The 19,946-nt window shown below is 43.8% G+C and overlaps 1 protein-coding gene across 6 annotated transcripts in view; it reads left to right on the plus strand.

The window, feature by feature from the left end:
- Positions 1-19,326, plus strand: part of REPS1 (RALBP1 associated Eps domain containing 1) — an 86,840-nt gene extending 67,514 nt beyond the window's left edge. For 4 of the 6 annotated variants that reach the window (XM_056126150.1, XM_056126152.1, XM_056126155.1 and 1 more), the window contains 10 exons: positions 1,754-1,841; positions 2,886-2,987; positions 6,729-6,801; positions 8,118-8,236; positions 9,037-9,101; positions 12,005-12,190; positions 13,147-13,242; positions 15,567-15,715; positions 17,147-17,252; positions 19,061-19,326. In XM_056126150.1, coding sequence (XP_055982125.1) covers positions 1,754-1,841; positions 2,886-2,987; positions 6,729-6,801; positions 8,118-8,236; positions 9,037-9,101; positions 12,005-12,190; positions 13,147-13,242; positions 15,567-15,715; positions 17,147-17,252; positions 19,061-19,129 — 1,053 coding nt within the window. In that variant the 3' untranslated portion in view covers positions 19,130-19,326. The remainder of the gene's footprint in view (positions 1-1,753; positions 1,842-2,885; positions 2,988-6,728; positions 6,802-8,117; positions 8,237-9,036; positions 9,102-12,004; positions 12,191-13,146; positions 13,243-15,566; positions 15,716-17,146; positions 17,253-19,060) is intronic. The other 2 variants (XM_056126151.1, XM_056126156.1) reach the window with 1 other exon arrangement.
- Positions 19,327-19,946: the final 620 nt, after the last annotated feature.

The following is a 19,946-nucleotide window of genomic DNA, read 5'->3' on the forward strand; positions in this document are numbered from 1 at the left end:
CTAATTGTGTTATTAATCTGAATAACTCTAAAAAAACTAATTTTTCTACAGAGAACTGTAGAAAAAGCAGAGAGCTAATCTTTATTCTTTATAACCCTAGAAAAATTAAGCAGAGAACTCATTCAGATCAGTATATTTGAGCAACTCTTCACGAGGCTTATATTTATATGTAGTCTTAAGTGAAGTAGGAATTTGCAGAATGGACAGACCGTTAACCCGAGAGAGTATCATAAGCCGGATCAATGTAGTATGATAAGAGTAGATGTATATGGGGACATGACAGCAGCTAAAGGATATAGTTGAAACCAGACTGGAAAGATCTTATGCTTTTTATGCTGAGGATCTGAACTTAATCTCATCTATAGGAGGAGCTAACATAAGTACCATGGTAAGATGGGGAGATGAGGTAGGTGGGGAATGTCACTTAGACAACAGGGGGGAACACTGACGGGATCCAGAGAAAGGTAGCAGGTGACATCCTGAACCAAAACTTAATGACACAGAGTGGTAAGTAGGTTGGGTTCGATTCAGACAGAATGGTAGAAGATAGTGCACCTAGGAAGTACAGAAACTGGCAGCATAGTAAATAAAATGCTGGATTGCATAAAACTAGGTAGCCCAATACGTGATAGAGTTGCGTGATTAGTAATTGATCTCCTCAAGAGTCAGAGAGTGGAAGAGTTAGCAGAAAGTGTTTTGGACGCTTCTGTGATTCTCGTTTGGAGGTTGAGAACTTTAGTCTGAGTGCTCTGTTCTCCTGCCCATCACAGAGGGTAAGGTGCTTGCTGGTCTGGCATCCAAGTAGCCCCAGGTGTGTCCCCAGCACCTGATGGTCCCAGGAACACTGCCTCAGTGCAGAGTGTAGCTCCTGAGCACTGCTGAATCAGCGCAAGAAAAGAAAAAGGAAAATTGCCTTGTTGGGACATTAATTTACATGTTGTTGGGCAAATGAATAAAATATTCACAAATTTCTCTTTTTTGTAGTTGCACACACACACACATCTATACACACACACATACACGCACACATATATGTATATATATATGATTTTTTCCTGAAATATAAGCAAGGGTTACTTATTTCCAACTGTTTTAAACTTTTTAATTCTGATTTTATAGAAACATGCAGATGATTATTAGATATTAGATGACTATTAGATATTAGATGACTATTAGATATTAGATGACTATGGTAAGATAAATAACGTAAATTTTCCCCAACTTTGTTTTGCACCCCACTCCCCAAACAATAGTGTCACATAGTCTTGAACAGTTTAGTGAAAATTGAGCTCTCTTAATCTTTCGAATTCTCAGGAAATAGTTGTTTCATCTCAAAGGTTCTGGTTTGTATAATTTCATCTTGAACTTTGCCTTTGGATAATGTGCGAAACTGTATTTTTTTATAGAATCATTTTCCTTCATGTCTTAGTCACACAAAAGTTAAAGTGCACTATTTTCCCCCCAATACCTGGGGTAGAACCCAGGGCCTCACACATACAAGGCCTGTATTATCACATTCCCAGCCCCTAACCTGTACTTTTTATTTGGGAAAAAAAATCAGATTGCTAGACAAATTGAGTGAATTTGACATTTTAACATAATTGTAAAACTTTTAACTAAAAACTTAATTTTGATGCTTGCCTTAAAAAAAAATCTGCTCACCAGATTTTAAAAATGTTTATTTTGAACATGTCTTGCTAGCAGTTCTGTCAGTTTTTAATGTAAATTCTGTATTTCCTCCCATCATTCCTAGGATACCGCTATTGTTCATCCAGTCCCTATTCGCATGACTCCAAGCAAAATTCACATGCAGGAAATGGAACTTAAAAGGACTGGCAGTGGTAAGCATGCTGTTGCATGGGTGTATTTTAGTTTAGTACTGAGCTGGATAATACAAATATTTATTCTATCAGTTCAGATTTCATTCATCACTGCTCATTTTTTCACATAGTACTTTCTACAATACACCTGTATGTATATATTTTTTATGTTATTTTTAAAGGGATCTATTCCATTTAAATCATAAAGTTCTAAAGTATAGACACTTGGGCAATGTAACTTATAGTACCTCCATGAGTTTTTATGATTACTAGTGTGATTTGAAGTGTCTTCAAATTTTAACTGAAGCGTGTGTGTTAAAATAGATCTCGAGAGGAAATGACCCGAGTGGTAGGGAACCTTGCTGACATTTGTAGGGCCCCGAGGTCAGTGGCTGGTAGTGAAGGACCCTGATTTCACCAGGAGTGGCCCCGGGGGATTTGAGCTTGGCTGGAGATAGGCCTGGTGAAAACAAAAAGACTTTGCAGTTATCTGTTTTTTTGTTTTGTTTCTTGAACTCAAGTTTCTCTCATTTCAGGTTCCATGTTTTCGTTAAGGTTTCTCAAAGGTAGATTTATTTTTTGTATAAGGACACCAGCAGAGGTTGGGTCTGTAGCCCGAATGGGCTGAGACACATGCTTTGCGTGCTGGCACCTCATTCCATCCTGGGCACCTGTTTCCCAGCCCACCCACCGGGAGCAACTCCTGAGTGCCACACAGCCAGGGATCTCCCGGCACCGCTGTTATGGCCCCCAAAACAAAGCAGAAAGACGCCACCAAAATGATTTATTCTATAGCCATTTGTGTGGTGCTTTAATTGCAATAGAATGATAAAAAGAACTAAGGATGACTATACACATTGACCATTTCAGTATAAGATTTCTTTTGTTGTGGCAGAAACAAAATTCTTATTTGTTTTCACTAAAAATAAGACTTTGTGTTCTGGTCTATGGATTTAGCTGCTATTTCTCTGAAATAGCTAAATGAGATATTGTTCTTTGGGGTTAAGAATTTATTCGGATACTTATTTTTTTTCTTTGTACTTTTACCTATTAATTCTCTACTAGATCATACTAATCCCACTAGCCCATTACTTGTGAAAACTTCTGACCTTTCCGAAGAAAACAAGATAAATTCATCGGTGAAATTTACTTCTGGGAATACTGTAGGTAAGTGGAAGGTGATATTACATGTTCCGTTTGAAACGTATTGAATCTGGGTTTAGAGTCCGAATAATTGAATATATAGCCAATAACGTGGTGTTTACTGAAGAGAGGCCTAGCCAGCTCCTAGCCCACCCGCCCTCCGCGTGCGTCCACCATGGCCCACTTCCCTGACCTGCTTCTTGGCACATCTGCCTCATTAGTCACTCTCAGTCCATTGGCTCTTTCCCCTGCTCTCCTTTTTTTCCCCTCTTTCTCACAAGAACGTCTGTTTATATTTATTCATTACAGCAGTGTTAATTAACGCTTGTGCCAAGCTCTGTTCTAGACACTAGGGGCTAAATAGTACTTAAAATAGGGAAGGGGGCTGGGAGGAAGAAAGCTACATTTTGAAAGCAGATAAAAGAAAGAGAAGGGGAAAAAGGTATTCATATCCTAGGAGGCAGTTATCACCCTTGATAAAAATAAAGTCGGGAAAGCGTGACATTTTAAATAAGGTAGTCAGAGGCGGCCTTGCCAAGTGGTGGCATTTGAGTTAAGACTTGGAGATGAGGGATTTCGCGGTGTGCGTTAGGATCTGAGGGAAGGGCAGTTAGGACACGGTGCACTGTCTGTGGAAGCTGTCCTGCTCTCTGTTGGGAAGAAATGGCAGTCAGTCACTTGAAGCAGAACTAGTGAGTGGATTTGGCCGGCAGAGGCGAGGGCAGCGTGTGGTCAGAATGGCGGGAGGGAAGCTGGGGACCTCGGTGGCAGGAAATGTGCACTGGCGAAGGGATGGGTGTTGGAACGTTGTATGGCCGCAACGCAGTCACGATCGACTTTGGAATTCAAAAAAAAAAAGAGAGAGGAATTTTAGCCTCCATCTCAGCTCATTGTGGGACAGAAAAGGAAGCTGTTTCAGACACCCTAAGTTTGAGGTGCTTGTTTGAACTCCCAAATGGAAATATGGTTCAGCATTATTTGTACACCATATAAAGAATTCAGTAATAGGAAAAGGAAAAGCATTGGGGGTGGAGGGGCGTGAGGTAGGGGTCATACCCGGTAATACTCAGGGGTTATTTCTGGCTCTCCACTCAGTATCTCTTGGCAGTGCCCGGGGACTTTATGGGATGCTGGGGATTGAACCCAAATTAGCCGTGTGCAAAGCAAAATGCCTTATGCACTGTACTATTGTTCCAGCCCCAGGAATATATTTTTAACTGTAACTAAACCAAATGACTAGCCCGTTCAATTTAATATTGAAAGTACTTAGTAGTATAGTTCAAATTATCCCTAGAGTTTCTGTTTTAAAATTTCTTTATTGGGGCTGGAGCAATAGCACAGCGGGTAGGGTGCTTGCCTTGCACGCGGCTGACCAAGATTCGATTCCCAGCATCCCATATGGTCCCCCAAGCACCGCCAGGAGTGATTCCTGAGTGCAGAGCCAGGGCATCGGCTGGGTGTGACCCCCCCCAAAAAAAAAACAAACAAAATTTCTTTATTACACATCACAACCTTGTGTGTGTGTGTGTGTGTGTGTGTGTGTGTGTGTGTGTGTTTTGAGTAGTAAGAAAATTGAAAATGTTATTTCCTCAAGAGAAAATTGGTGGGGGAGTACTAAAATTTAAAAGAAAAAAAAGGTGGGGGGAACCTTCAGCTAATTTGATATTTTATTATTTTTAAGCATATTTTATTTCTGTCGTTGGTATTTAATCTTCCTCCCATCACTGCTGTTGTGATGACAGGTGTCACACACAGGTGTCACCCGTGTGCTTGGCGTGATGCTCTGCTCTTGGGGGCAGGGTGGGAGGGTGGGGGATCGCTCACCTGAAGCATGCACTCCTTTCACTGCAGGGCCTGCACTCTTTCTTGTGGGGATCACGCCCTCACTCAGGCACACGGTCATGGGGTTATGGTTCTGTTCCCGTGGGGCTGGATGAGGGCTCCTCCGGATCACAGCCCTCCTCTCTGTGGCGCTGACAGCCCTGGGGCTGGCAGCCCTTTAAGGCTCCAGGGATCCCACGCAGATCTTCTACCCAACCTTGCTCCAGTGTGCAGGATTCAGGGCATTCGAACTTGTGACTTGAGACTCACAACACTGGCATACTAAGCCCATACACTCATCTTCATCCAGCCCCGTGTTAATTTACTAATTGATTTTTATCTCAAATATCCTGTATTTGGTCTTCAAGAATGTCCTCATTATAAAAGTCATTCACACGTCATGGACAAATGTCATAAAAAAAACCAAACAGAAAATTATAAAAAATAGAAATTACTCGTTATCTCTCTCTTAGAGGAGTGACCATGATTAACATTTATTGTCAACTTTAATCCTTTTCCTTTGCATTTTGTGCTTTCACATAAAATGAAATTGTCGCTATGCACTTTTGTAACCTACTTTTCATGTAACTTCTTTTGTATATTTCCCTTTTAATTTTTCTTGAGCGTAACTTCTGTTTGCATGGTATTTTGTTATGTAAGTACGATATGGTTTACTTGATTATTTTCAACTTTTTATAGGTTGACTGTTGACTGTCTGGTTTGAAACTATCGTTCAGTTATACTTAGTTTGGGGCAGATAAAGTGTATAAACACAAAAAGACAGCAGCGGTCTAGCTCTCCCGCCGCCCGCATTCGGTAGTCTCCGGCCACTTCCACCACCTCAGGGAGGTCGCTAGCGATGGGCAGGCGAAGGAAGGAATGAGGGCCAGGCTGGTTGATGTTAGTTGCAGTTCATTCCAATCCTCTCTCCATTCACTCCTGTCTCTCTCTGCTTCCCCCCAGCCCACTCTTACTGTCTTATATCCCCCAGCATGAGGGGTTGGAGTAACAATTACACATAGGTGTGGTCACAATAAATAGGGGTAAAGTTCTTTCCCTCGGGGAAAGCCACTTTTAGGACAGATTCTCATTTAGCAGGTCGACCCACCCTAGAACGGAATCCTCTGAGTGTGTTTCTCCTCTTCTTGTCCAACAAACATATAAGCATTCATAATATTAATCATTTTGTATGGACACAGTAAGAGATACAGTAAGCTTATAGAATTGCTCTCCTAGGACATCTTGATCTCAGACTATAGTGCTCAGGCCAGATAGTCTTTCCTATCCCTAGCAGGATCCTAGTCTTGTTGTTACTTCTGGATCATGACAGCATTTGTCTATGATTAAGCTCTTAACTTATAGTTAAGAATCGTGGCACTTTGGCCTGGGCCATCTCCATGCCAGGGTAGCTCTACAGCTTGCCCTTGGTCCATTCAGTCTCTCGTCGGGACCCTGTTTTTGGGGTGCTTAGGAACTAAGGGCAACTGAGGCTTAAGTTGAGAAAGCAGATGCTCGGGAGTGAATAATATTCAAAGCCAATTAAATCCTAAGTTACAAAAGCATAATATTAACTGTCTTCCTGTATCTATACAAAAAGGACATTGCTTTAAAGTAAACTATTCATAAGACATAAGGAGAGGAGAAAGGCATATTAACTTACAATACAAGTTCAGTGTCCTAGAAGGATCTGACTTACAAATTAACAGAGTCTGATTAGGGGGAAAAGGAAAAGCTGATTAACTGGTTGGGGAAGAAAGCATAGAGAAGTGGTTACAGATAAACAAAGGAATGGGAGTGCCTCAAGAGCACTGTGATGGGTGTAACCTGATAAACCTAAGCTCCTTGTGGCCAGGGAGAAAGGACAAATCAGTTGTTATCCTACAATAAAGTAAAAAGTGAAAAATACGATGATTATTAAATAGGCTGTCGTCTCCCATTTATCAGCAGATGGTTACAGTAGTTCAGACTCTTTCACTTCGGACCCAGAACAGATTGGAAACAATGTAGCTCGGCAGAGGTCAGTATTTCTCTCAATAAAAATGTAAATATCTCTGTACATTTTCATATGTCAAATTATAACAGCACAAATTATTTTTTCTCAATTTATCAGTTCTTTCATTCTCTGAAGACTTTATTACCCAAAAGTATATGTGTAACAGGAAAGTAATTTTGCTTCTTTCCAACTTTAATAGGAAAACAAAAGGAGCCCTTCTTGTTTTCCTGATTTCTGTGAAAGATTTTAAAAGCTGATAACTTCCTGGCCAGGGAGAAAGGACAAATCAGTTGTTATCCTTCATAAAGTCTTTTCTCTATTGGTAAACATCTGCAAATGAATGTGCAGACTTCCTTTCATGGCCTTCTGGCAAGACCACCCCCCCCCCCAAAAAAGAAATTCTGTATTTTGAAATGCCATCCCCACGCACAGTCCTGTGCGTGCTACTCACTCACCCTTGATACCACCTTGGGGCACAGAGGTGAGGACGGGTGAGTGGGCTGAGGGTTTTGTTTGCCAGGGGGTCACCAACCACTGACGGGGCAGGGCGGGGGTCGGAGGATTCTGTGCCCCCCCCCCCCCACCGTTGCCCACGGTAAGTAGCCTTTGTCACGCTCCAGGCGGATATGGAGCGGCTGTGGAACAGAATCTCCAGAGTGCTACTGCATCAAAAGACTGCTGCCTTTTATAGCTCTTCCTGTGTTCCTTCGAGTTGTTAAGTCATCTTGGACTTTATTCTGCTTTTCATCCCTCTAAGTGAGGATCAGATTACCAAAGTCCCTGAGACTCTTTTCAGAATCTAGAAGATTTTGGTGGCAAATAAGTGAATCTCCAGGGTGAGTCCAGCATGAGTAGTCTCCTCACCTCTACAACGGGACGGCCTGTGGTAACCCAGGAATGGGCACCTCAAGGAGCTCGGCGCAGTTCCTCCTCACTAACCAAACTCCAGGCTTTAAAGCGGTTGAAAGCTAACCATATCTGAAAGTAGCGGTTTTTTTTTTCCTTTTTTGAGAATTGTTTTCAGATTAATACTACCTTTGTGGGGAAACACTAGGTTTGCAGTCCACCTTGGATTCAGCTTAATAAATAACTTTTAAGTTCTTTGAGATTTTATTAAATGTGTTAATTCTACTTTCTAAAAACAAAAAAAAATTGCCACATTAAATAGCCACTTGATTAGTGCGCATCATAGATGGTGCTGTCTTTATTGTACTGTGTATAACTACTGGAGAACATAGTTTACCTGTGAGATATTTGCTGCCTAACCAAGCTTGAATGCTGAAAAGAATGAAGTTCTCTTATCAGTGACACGACCAGTGGTAACGGGGTCCATTTTGCAGGTCTCATTCAGGAACGTCGCCCGATAACACGGCGCCACCACCTCCCCCGCCCCGGCCTCAGCCCTCCCACTCACGGTCCTCGTCTTTAGATATGAATCGGACCTTTGCCGTCACCACAGGTAGGGCGAGAGAGTCAGGGCAGACACCCTCACCTGCTACTCAGCTCTCATTTTCTCTTACCATTATTTTCTCTAACCTTTTCTTTGGGTTTGTCTGAAGATAAACTTTGAATTAAAAGAATTCAGATGAGAGGGATTTATTTAAAAAAAAAAAATCTAAGATGTGTTTAGGTACAAATGATTTTTTAAAAAAAAGTCGCTCCAATGATTTTAGGCAAATAATGTGGAAACATCAAGTAATTTAGCTGAGGTAAGGGAGAAGACTTTGAACTACGCAGAGGTCTTCATGGCCATAACACTGGTTCTTATGTTGACTGTAAGTAGTAAGTTTAGGTCAGAGAGTGAAGGTGTCCTGTTTGACGTTACGAATCTTAATCATGAGAAAAGGGACTGTAATCAACAGGCTGTTGCTCGGGCTCAGATTGATTTGTGATTTGAGAATCATTTACGTAGAAATGAAGTATTAACTGAGAGAATTTGAAAGCATTCACATCTAATAGCTGGAGAGTAATCAAACATGCAGGAGAAAAGGACGAAGGGCATCAATAGTTTGGCAGCAGGGAGGTGGCAGGCTGCTCAGGTGCCTCGTGCAACGAAGCCAGAGAACGGAGCTCTGAGAAAGATCTTTAGGTCTGCCCGTTCAATCACAGCGAGGCAGCTTGACAGGGTGACGTGTGACTTCGAGTACTCAATCAGAAACACTTAGTAGTCTTGTCACTTACTGGCATTCATTCAGCCAGTCCGTTCTTTTAGCAAAGTAATGATCCTTTTCTAAACCCAAGACTTGTGCATTCCTGCAGGACAGCAACAGGCTGGAGTAGTCACTCACCCTCCTGCAGTGCCTCCGAGACCACAGCCCTCACAGGTGAGTGAGAGAGAGAGAGAGAGAGAGAGAGTGAGTTTGATTGACTTGTGTGTGTATATGTGTCTGTCTGTCTGTCTGTCTCCTGGCTCTATGCTCAGGGATCATTCCTGGCAGGACTTGGTGGGCCATATGGAGTGCTAGGTATTGAAATCCTTTGCCTGCTGTTGCTCCAGTTCCCTGATTGCCTTTTTTTTTTTTTTTGCTTTGCTTTTTGGGTCACATCTGGCAGTGCTTAGGGAACCATATGGGATGTTGGGAATCGAACCCGGGTCATCCACGTGCAAGGCAAACGCCCTACTCACTGTGCTATCACTCTAGCCCCTGATTGTCATTTTTATAATGAACAGTTTGCTCAGGGAAATGAAGTCTGATTTTGGAACTTAAAAATTCTAATAATGATTTCTCGTTTTGTTTTTGTTTGGGTCTTTCTTAGCAGTTAAAAATAATAAGGTCTTGTCTGAGGAGGATTTTATAGGAACAGCAAAGGCGAGGGAGATCAGAGATGTCTGTTTATGTCCCGCATCTCGACTCTGCCTCCCCACCACCTCAGACTTGTTGGGCCGGCCCTACACATTTTTGTTTCAGGATACATTCCAGATTCGGCTGTTAGGTTTGTGCAGTGGATGACACCTTTTCTCATGAAAGAATTTGGCTGAGATTTCTGAGTCAGATTCTTAACAGTAAACAGTAACGCAGGGTATTTGCCATTCTTTACATGTTTTTAATCATATAATTTTTTCTTACTCATGAGAGATACCAAATTTTAACAGTTCCATATTTTTCCTCTCTAAGGGCCAATAAAAATAGCCATGAAACCCGAAGAGTTGTTTCTGTGGGGAATTAATTTGTATCATGCACAACAATCCCAATAGAAGCGCTATAGGAGACGTGCCAATATCACCCACTTTTGTTTTCTGCTTTGTTTTGTTTGGGGGCCTCTCCAGAAATGGTGTGGTTGGGACTGAAGAGATAGAACCCTACCCGCGTCCAACCCCTGGCATCCTGTACAGCCCCGCAGCCGTGCTCTCTTTCCCTTTGAACTCTCTCCCTCAGCCCAAGTGTCGCTCACTTCCTCAGAAAGTCTCTCACGAAAGATCTCCACTAGTGTCTGCTATCAGTAATTGCAGGATTTAATAGGGACCATGGCTGGCACTGTTGGGAACCACCAAGGCCGCACTGGTGATAGGGGTGCCTTGTGGTGCTGGGGATCAAACTCAGGCCACTGCCTGAGCTGTCTCCCCGGTCCAAGGGATAGTCCCTTCCATGGCAAAGTGGAGAAGCAGAGTAGAATGCGTGGTCTCATCTGCAGCTGGGCAGCAGACTTCTCGAGAAGCAGCTCCAGATACTAACCCGCTGAGTGTTACTAATGAATTTGACTGTGTCAGTGGTGTGTTAAGTTGTGTGTGTATGTGTGTGAGAGTGATTTGATGAGTTGGGGGCTGATGAGAGGGGAGTCTGGAAACAGTAAAAATTTTTTCCATAAAAATTAATGGTAAGGGCCGGAGGATAGTACAGCAGGTAGGGCGTTTGCCTTGCGGCCAACCCAGGTTCAATCCCCGGCATCCCATATGGTACCCCAGCACCGCTAGGAGTAATGCCTGAGTCCAGAGCCAGGAATAACCCCTGAGCACTGCCGAGTGTGACCCAAAAAAACCCAAAAAAATAAATAAATAAATGGTAGACTGGAGAGAGAGTGCAGTGGGTAAGGGGCTTTCCTTGCACTCCACCAGCCTGAGTTTCATCCCCACCACTGCACACGGTCCCCTGAGTACAGCCAGGAATAAGACCTGAGCACCTATAGTATGGTTCAGAAGCCTAATAATAATAATTCAGTGGAAATAATATGAAAGTAGAATGAACTTGAAAGATAAAGTGGTATTTGTTGAGGAGCAGCAACCCACAAAGCCATCGGGCTATGAGCTAAGCCTTGCATGTATTGAGTGTGACTTCAAGGGGCAGCAAATGAAACTCAAGAAAGCAAAGGGGCAGAGCATCCTCTGTATCCTGTAAGGAAGAATAGTCTTATAGGAGATAGTCCTTTCTTCTGCCTTTGGCTTTTATTTAGGGGCCATACTTGATGGTGCTCAGGGCCTATTCCCGGCTGTACACTCAGGGATCACTCCTAGCAGTGCTCAGGGCACCATATGGAGTGCCTATGATCAAACCTAGGATGACCATATGCAAGGTGCCTTAAAAGCCTTACTCACTGTACTATCTCTAAAGATGTTCTAAATTCTTTATTTAGATCAAGAATTTCTGAAGCTTAACCAGGAACGACTTCTGATTTCTTCTGGTGGCGTTCTGGGCCCTAATAAAACTTCTCGCGCTGTTGTAGCTCCAGTTTACTTATCTCATGTCTTGTGCATGGGTCTTATTCGGTCATCCCCGTATCCACAGTGCTTGGCCAAAAGTAGAGAACGTAATGTTAAATGGAAGGTTCGAGAGGTATTGGTCTGTGAGAATGGAAGACAAGAGGTGGGGGAAGCCACCAACGAGGTGGGACTCTGTTCCTCACACCTCTTCACAGCATCCTGAAACACTAAAATGCATAAAGAACCAACTGCTGAGCAGTCACCCAATTAAAAAAAAAAAATGAGTGATTGGAGGAGGGCTATATCCTCCCCTCTGTCAATACACTTTTTTGCTTGTCTTTTTCTTTTTTTTTTTTTTTTTGGTGCTCATTTTTGCAGTGTCTCATTTGTGCAAGGCATTCGCACTGACTGCGGAATTCCTTCTCCAGCTCGCACTTTGGTGTTGAGAGCTAACCTCCTGGCATCCCCCCTCCCCTCTCTGAATCCACTGATCTGCTAACAGCCTCTTTATGTTTTCTGAGGGGGGGATGCCCAAAAGCCGTGCTGTAATACCACTGCACCTGTAACCGCTCGTTCTCCGTTACGTTTCAGGCGCCTGGTCCCGTTGTCCATCGCCCAGTGGACGCCGATGGCATCATGACTCACACAAGTACCTCACCTCAGCAGATCCCGGAACAACCGAACTTCGCAGATTTCAGCCAATTCGAAGTATATGCTGCATCCAATGTAAATGAAGAGCAAGACGAGGAAGCCGAGAAACACCCAGAGGTCCTGCCGGTCCGTTTTCAAGGACTTAACTTAAAATTCCTGCTCGGACCCTGTGTCTCCGTCTTTGCTCACACACTGACCTGTAGGCAGAGGAGCCCCTTAAAGAGAAATAGTAGGAGGGACCGTGGTGGGTCAGGGCTCCACTGCTGCTCGTTGTAGAGGACCCAGCATCCTCGGGTCAGTGCTGCCTGTGCCCTTGTCCTCAAGACACCCACTGGCGGGAGTGTGATGCCTAGTGAGAATTGGCCCATCTGGGGGTGGCCGGCGGGGAGCTGTCTACCCTGGGGCTGCCTCTTACCGCTCAGCTTCTGCTTATGGGCTCTGGTCACCTTTCCCTGAATAAGGGATGGTGGTCGGCACTGACCACTTCGGGATGAACGAGAGCATGTGATTGTGGCTGGCTGTGCCACTTCGTGGGCTCCTTCAGAGTTCCGCAGGGAGACTGTTGTTCTCACGGGAGGAGCTGCGCTAAGGAGCCCCAGCGTGTCACACCTACATGTGCAGTTGCAAGGACGGGAGTAGTCCTGAAATCCCTGTGGATTCTCTCCATCCGGGTTGAGCCTTGCCGGCACATGCAGAAATCCTGTATTATCTGGCAGAAATGGGGGTTGTCTTGCAGAACTGGCCCACGGGAGGTGTCAATGTCCCTTAGACACGTGTCTCTCCACCTGCCCCTGGGACTCTTAGGGGCTGTGCTGCACCTTCAGGAAGGATGGGTGGGCAGTGACCTGGTGCCCTTGGGGTACGTACCCACTCACCCAACTCTAGAACTCCCCAGACAGCTCGCAGCCCCTCTGGGCGGCCTGGCCAGGGGAGAAGATTGTCACCTTCCCAGGCTTCCTCACACCATTTCCAATCTTCATCTCAAACTTTGAGACTTAGCTCTGAGTTTGTCACATCTGTACACATGTTCGCATATAAATTAGATTACATCTCATCGGTAATGACAATATTCTCTTCTCTAGGTTGAAAAAGCTTCTGATCCTGCTTGTTCGCTTCGGGTTGCCAAAACGGACAGTAAAATTGAAGAAAAGACAGCTGCCAGTGCTCCCGCCAATGCGGTATGCAAAAATTCCTTTATAAGAATAATGGTTGTTTTGGATATTTAAAAAAAAAAAAAAAAAGATGTGAGTGACCAGAGGAGGGCAAGCTTGAGATTTCAGCCGCCTGGCCCGGTTGGCAGAATATCACTGGGAGTGACCCCAGAGCCCCCTGAGCACTTGGTGGCATGCTACCACCCCCTCTCAAGAAATGATGATAAACCATATTTTTAAATGTGAAAGCCTATGGTGATAATGAATGCACATTTCTTTCTTTCTTTTTTTTTTTTTTTTTTTTTTTTTTTGGATGCACATTTCTTGAGGCTCCAGTTTCTGTTGTTTCATGAACCAGGTAAACATTCAGTACATACTGCATTTGTGTTAAAACTGTGACTATTACCATTTTGAGTCAGATTCAGGTGCCAGGGTGTTTACTAACCTTTTAAAAATTGTACGGCATATGTTCACAGTTGTGATACCAACTCTCAGTATTCTTTCCCGTTGTGATTTCAGTGAGCTTTTGTCACAATAAATAAATAAATTGTTTAGTAACTTAATTTTTTTAGAGCACAAACAGCGTAAAGAAAGTGAGGGAGCTCCTTCATTGAGTAGAGCACGTGCCTGGCATGTTTGATGAGATGTAATGATGTAACTCAGGGTTCAGGCCACAGCACCACCAGAACAGACAGGCCTACGCTTGGGCGAGGCAGTTAGCAAGTAGTAGCTAACTGATGACTTCCTCAAAATGCTTTTTTTTTTAAATGTAGGAGTACTGCTATTTATTCAGCCACTGATTAAGCTGATTGAGCTGGGCATAAACTCCACATTACTTTTTAAAAAAAATTTTTTTTAATTGGATATCCGTGGAGAGACCAACACAAAGCTGTTCATGATTGTGTTTCAGTCATACAATGAATAATCCAGCACCCATCCCTCCACCAGTACACATTTCCCACCACCAATGTCCCCCGTTTCCCCATCACCATCACCCACTCTCCCACCCCCTACCCCAGCCTCCCTCTATGGGAGGTACTTTCCTTCTTGTTCTCTCTCTTCTTTCCCTTTTATGCATTATGGTTTGCAGGTGCTAATAGGTCATGGTGTTTGTTCAGGGCCCTCCCGTTGATCGTCGATTTGCTCGAGCGGGCCCAGTAACGTCTCCATTGGAGACTTTGTTGTTACTGTGTCTGGCATATCGAATACTCTCGGTAGCTTGCCGGGCTCTCCGAGAGGGGCGGAGGAATCGAACTCGGGTCGGCCATGTTGGCCGCTTGTAAGGTGAACACCCTACCGCTGTGCTATCGCTCCAGCCTTTTTATCAGGATGGTAAGACTAGAGTCGCTTTTCAATTGGGTGGCAGCTTTGGGGTATAGATGTGACTGCCAAGGCTTCTGGAACTACAGGGAGGTTGGGTGAGGTAGCCCACCCCAACCCCGAGAAAGCCTGGAGATTTCAGTCACAAAACCCGCATACCAAAATTTTTAGCACGTTATATCTTGGTGAGGTCCGTCCAGAGATTGTGAGGCCGGGAGTATGGTGATGCTTTTGGATTGTGGAAGCAAGCGGCTGCTGGGGGCTCTGCTTGGGTGGGCGCGCACAGGCCAACCCTCCCCTCTCCGATTTACCCCGGTCTGTTCAGCCATGCACGGGTCTGAGCTTCACTGTGGCTTTTGATCTCTTGAGATTTATTTGTGGATCTCTGAAGCTAGACCAGTAGTAGAGCGTACAGGGTGGCACTGGAGTTGGTTCGTGGGGGTGATTGCCAGTGCTTCCATGAGTATTGGGAAGTGGGAGGAGGTACCAACTCCGAGAGAGCCTGGAGATTTCAGTCACTAAACCTGCATACCACAGAATTGTTAACAGATTATATCTTGGTGACATCTGTCCTGAGACGGTGGAGTCAGGCCAGAGGTATGGTGGCAATTTTGGATTGTGGGAGCAAGTGGCTGTTGAGGGCTCTGCTTGGGCAGGTTCCAGGCCAACCTGTTCCCCTCCAGTTTACCCCGGTCTCTTCAGCCATGCATGGATCTGAACCTAACTGCAGCTTTTGATCTCTTCTGAGGTTTATTTACGGATCGCTAAAGCTAGGCCAATAAATGAGCTTGTAAGCTGAGCCAGAGGTGGTTTGTGGGTTTAACTTTTGATAGTTTAATTTCCTGGTAAACTTGGCCCCAAGTTGGTGAGGTCTGGCCAAAGGGACAGCGGCAATTTTGGGGTGTCAGTAAGCCTGAAGGCACCATCAGGCTGCTGATGTACTCACACCACAGGTACAAGTTGACCTGCTGATGGCACCATACCCCCACCCCGAAATGCTCTTGATCCGTGGAATTCTTCTTGTCTTCTAGAGTAAAGGCACCACACCTCTTGCTCCACCACCTAAACCTGTTCGAAGAAGATTAAAATCAGAAGATGAGTTAAGGCCAGAAGCTGACGAACATGCACAAAAGACGGGTGTCGTAGCTGCAGTCCTGGCATCGCAGCCTTCTATTCCTCGGTAACCCAAGCACCTCACTCACGTGTCATTACTCGGGACGAAAGACAGTGCCCGCCAAGAGGAGCACGTCATGCTCAGAACAGTTCTCTCATTGAGCAGGGGCTCAGAACTGTTGGTAGTTTTCTCAGTTAATAGTGGGTAGAAGAATTATTTTCACTTTTTTTTCTCATTTTCTTTTTTTTTTTTTCACATCTTCTATCAAGTTAAATTCCAGTTCATTGATGCAAACTTTTGAAAAATGTGTAGAGTGACACCCGCAATTTAATGATAGTTGTTTTAGGCAGGCTGTGGGCCCAGTTCAGCATTTAGCCTGTTTCGGTGAGGCCCCTGAGCCTTAGAGGCGTTTTCGCTTTTGTTAAACTAGAAAGGGAATAGGGTTGGAGAAATAGCATAGCAGATCGAGCACTTGCCTGCCGCTGAGCTGACCCAGGTTTGGTCCCTGGCACCACATATGCCCCTAAACCCTGCAAGGAGTGGGCTCTGAGCAGTGCCAGGTGTGACCAAAAGAAACAAAAAAGTAAGCCCTGAGCTGCACCAGGTGTGCTCCCCACTGCCCCCTTAAAAAAAGGGAAAACCTGAAGATATATAAATATGTAAAAAATGGAAGAAAAACAGGAGGAAAAAAAATAAGAATCTACATCGTGGGGGCTGGAGCAGTAGTCCAGTGGGCAGGGTGTTTGCGTTGCACTCACCCAACCTGGGTTTTTGATCCCCAGAACCACATATGGTGCCTGAGTGATCCCTGAGCTCTGCCAGGTGTGGCCCCCCCCCAAACAAAGCAAATTAAAAATAGAATCTACATTGGGAACCAGTTGGCTCGGCTGAGGTGAGGGCTCGAAAGGCCCAAGCATACGCTTTACACACAGGCGCTCTGGGTTTGAGCACTGCTGACGATGGCACAAAAATCAGAAATAAAGAAAACTTGCAGCGGACAGAGCCATAGTACAGTGGGTTGCGCCCTTGCCTTACATGCAGCTGCCCAGCTCCAATCCCCGGCATCCCATGTGGTCGCCGAGACCCTCCAGGAGTGAGCCCTGAGTGTAGGGCCAAGAGTAAGCCCTGAGCTCCCCCAGATGTGCTCCCCACCGCCCCCTAAAAAATAAAAGTTGTGGTGGGGGGAACCTGCAAAATCTAGAATATTTATTACTCTGACTGGTTATAGAATTTCCTAATTCTCAGCTTAGACTAACAAACTTTGAATTCTCTGAAGGAATAATAATCAAAGTACTAGTAACAATAAATTGGGCCTCCGAAGCTTAGATACTTCTGGTTGACCACTGGAACGTGTGTGACGGAGTTATGCTAAGAAGGCAAAACATCCCTCTACTTTCTAGGTTTAGGAAAAGGCTGGGGAAGAGTGGAGAATTTATAAAAATTAAAAGTTTTGTGACTTTGATGTTTTGTTTTTGTGTTCCCTCTTTATCTTCACAGATCTGTTGGGAAAGATAAGAAAGCTATTCAGGCATCAATTAGACGAAATAAGGAAACCAACACAGTTTTGGCCAGATTGAATAGTGAATTGCAGCAACAATTAAAGGTAATGTGGTTTCTAGATCTTAATTTGAAAGCAGTTTCCTTGGACTTAGCTGGATGAGAATTTAGAGGTGATCTAGCAGTTTTGACATTTATGTGGACTTTTTCTTGTAGCAAGAGAAACATATATCAAAGAGGAAAACTTTATATTTGATTGCCTTATCCACATATATGGCATCACTTTTCTTATAAAGGTCTTAGCTTTCAAATGAAAAGAAAGGCCTTGATCTTATAGATAGCTCATATATATGGCTCTCTAACTTCTAGTTCTACTTATTTCTAACTTAATTTGAGTGTTATTAATTTTTTTTATTAAAGTCAATTCAGATGTCGTTCAAGGTCCAAAGAACGGTAAGGGCCAATTTTAGATTATCTTGTATAGAAAAAGAAAATTCTTAAATAGAAACAGTGCTGTGGTATGACTTGGTGGGTGTCGGTATGTGCTTTGGCACCTCGTCTTGGAAGGAATGGCTTTGTTTTTCCTGTTTACTATTAACCCTGATTTCTTTGAACCCAAATCTCCTAATGGAGATGAAAGCTCTCATTAACAGTGATGAAAGCTTTCTTGAAGCTTAAAGCTTTCAAGTCTTAAACACAGTTAATTTGGGATCACACTAAAATGGAAAGAGTGACTCCTCCTAAGTATGCAGTGGAACCTGAGAATTCAACCCTTCGGCAAGGCTTCCAGGTGATGGAGAGCTGCTGGACTGCCTTTTTGAACAACAAGGTTGCAGATACAAAACTGAGAAGAATCCAGAGAACTGTAAAATGAATACGGGGTTCAGTCCCTTGACATTCATTCATACTGTTCACTATCTAACATTTATCACACTGTGTTGTCATCTTTGCACGGTGGTTTCTGAAAATGGATTTGAATTCATTAGGGCTAAATTTTAATCACTTCTTTTTAGGACGGCATATAACCGCATTATTCAAACCAAGGTACTTAAGAGATAAAGGCAAAAGTGTTAATATGTAGGCCAGAAAGCTCTAGGTAAATTGGAACTCTCCTAAATCTTTTAAACAAACTTATAACCGTCTTTATCTGCCAAAGCCAAAAAGATAAAGCATTTGATAAAATATATACTGAATGAGTGGTGTTTTTGTATTACTCCTTGATCAAAGAAGATAATCTGTAGATGTTGTATAATTGTAATTTGGTCCGGTGTAAAGGAAAATATAAAACTATATTATAGTGCCATAACTTCAAAAGAAAAGTTTTGTGAACATCCCCATTTCTGAAAAACGAGGAAACCCATAGAAACATATCTATAAAAGCCTTTTTAGGGGAGAGCCGACAGAGGGTAGGGTGCTCGCCTGCACACATCAGACTCAGGTTTGATTCCCAGCATCCCATAGGGACCCTCCACCCCAGAGCTCCCTTCCCCGCTTGCCAGTGCTGATTAGTGGCTCAAAGCACTTGCCAAGCAAGCCTGAGGTTTGTTTTTGTTTTTTTGTTTTGGGGTTTTTTGTTTGTTTAGGTGAGGGAAATGGGACATACCTGGTGGTGCTCAGGGCTTACTCCTGGCTCTGTGCTCAGGGATCACTCCTAGCAGTTCTCATGGGACCAAATGTGGTGCTGGGGATCAAGCACAGGAAATCACAGTGCAAGCATGGGGACAGTCTTGAAAGCTCTGTAGTTAGAGATCCCCAGGGTGAGAGGCTGGGAAGAAGGCCCGGTAGCTTACGCAGTGCTCAAGGCAAAGTGGAGTCCAGCAGCTTAGTCCTTATTTCCTTGACGCAGAGTATACTGAGTAGCTATAATTTCATTTTTATATACTTTGAATAACCTGATTTTGCATCTTTTTTCAGGATGTTCTTGAGGAGAGAATTTCCCTGGAAGTTCAACTGGAACAACTTCGACCATTCTCTCACCTATAAGCCAACTGCCGTTAACTGTGAACATACCCATTTTTAAGCAGTTTTGGGTTCAAAGCCAAGTTGGAAACCCAGACGTTCAGCTCACTGCTTAACTCAACATTAAATTTTATGATTCTCTTTTGCTCTCTATGTTCACCATTGTATTTAAGTATCTTTTATTTTTTAATTTCAACAATAAAGGGGTCAGGATGACTTTTTCTGGAGAGTAAATCGTGTTTGTTGGTGTACAGCCTGCCTTTGCCATTCTGTGGCCTCAGTGACGTATAACATTGCTTCATTCTATTTATGTGTGTGGGGAAAACCTCACTCTGACTTGATTTACTGAAAGGACTTTCTCTTTTATTGTTGTTGTTTTTTTGCTTTGAGGCCACACCTGGGGATGCTCAGGGCTTACTCCTGTGTGGGGCTTGGGGTACCATATGGAGTGCTGGGGATAGAACCCAGGTCAGCCTTACTTGCTGTCCTGTCTCTCTGGCCCCTGGACCAAGCACAGACTTAGAAACCTTAGCAAAAAGGGACACAATTAGTCACTTTGTCTTTTGGATTTAAAATCTTACATAAAAATATAAGTCTTGAGGCTGGAGAGATAGTACAGCGGGTAGGGCATTTGCCTTACATGCAGCCAACCCGGGTTCAATCCCTGGCATCCCATATGATCACCCGAGCACCGCTGGATTAATTCCTGAGCGCAGAGCCAGGAGTATCCCCTGAGCATGGCTGGTTGTGACCCAAAAAGCAAAAGCAAAAAAAATCTCATAAAATTCTTTAAACTGACTCTTTAGTTTTCACTTGAAAGAATTCTCCTGAATAAGAAATT

The sequence above is a fragment of the Sorex fumeus genome, unplaced genomic scaffold (genome assembly GCF_029834395.1).
Source record: "Sorex fumeus unplaced genomic scaffold, SorFum_2.1 ptg000061l, whole genome shotgun sequence".
Lineage (NCBI taxonomy): Eukaryota > Metazoa > Chordata > Mammalia > Eulipotyphla > Soricidae > Sorex > Sorex fumeus.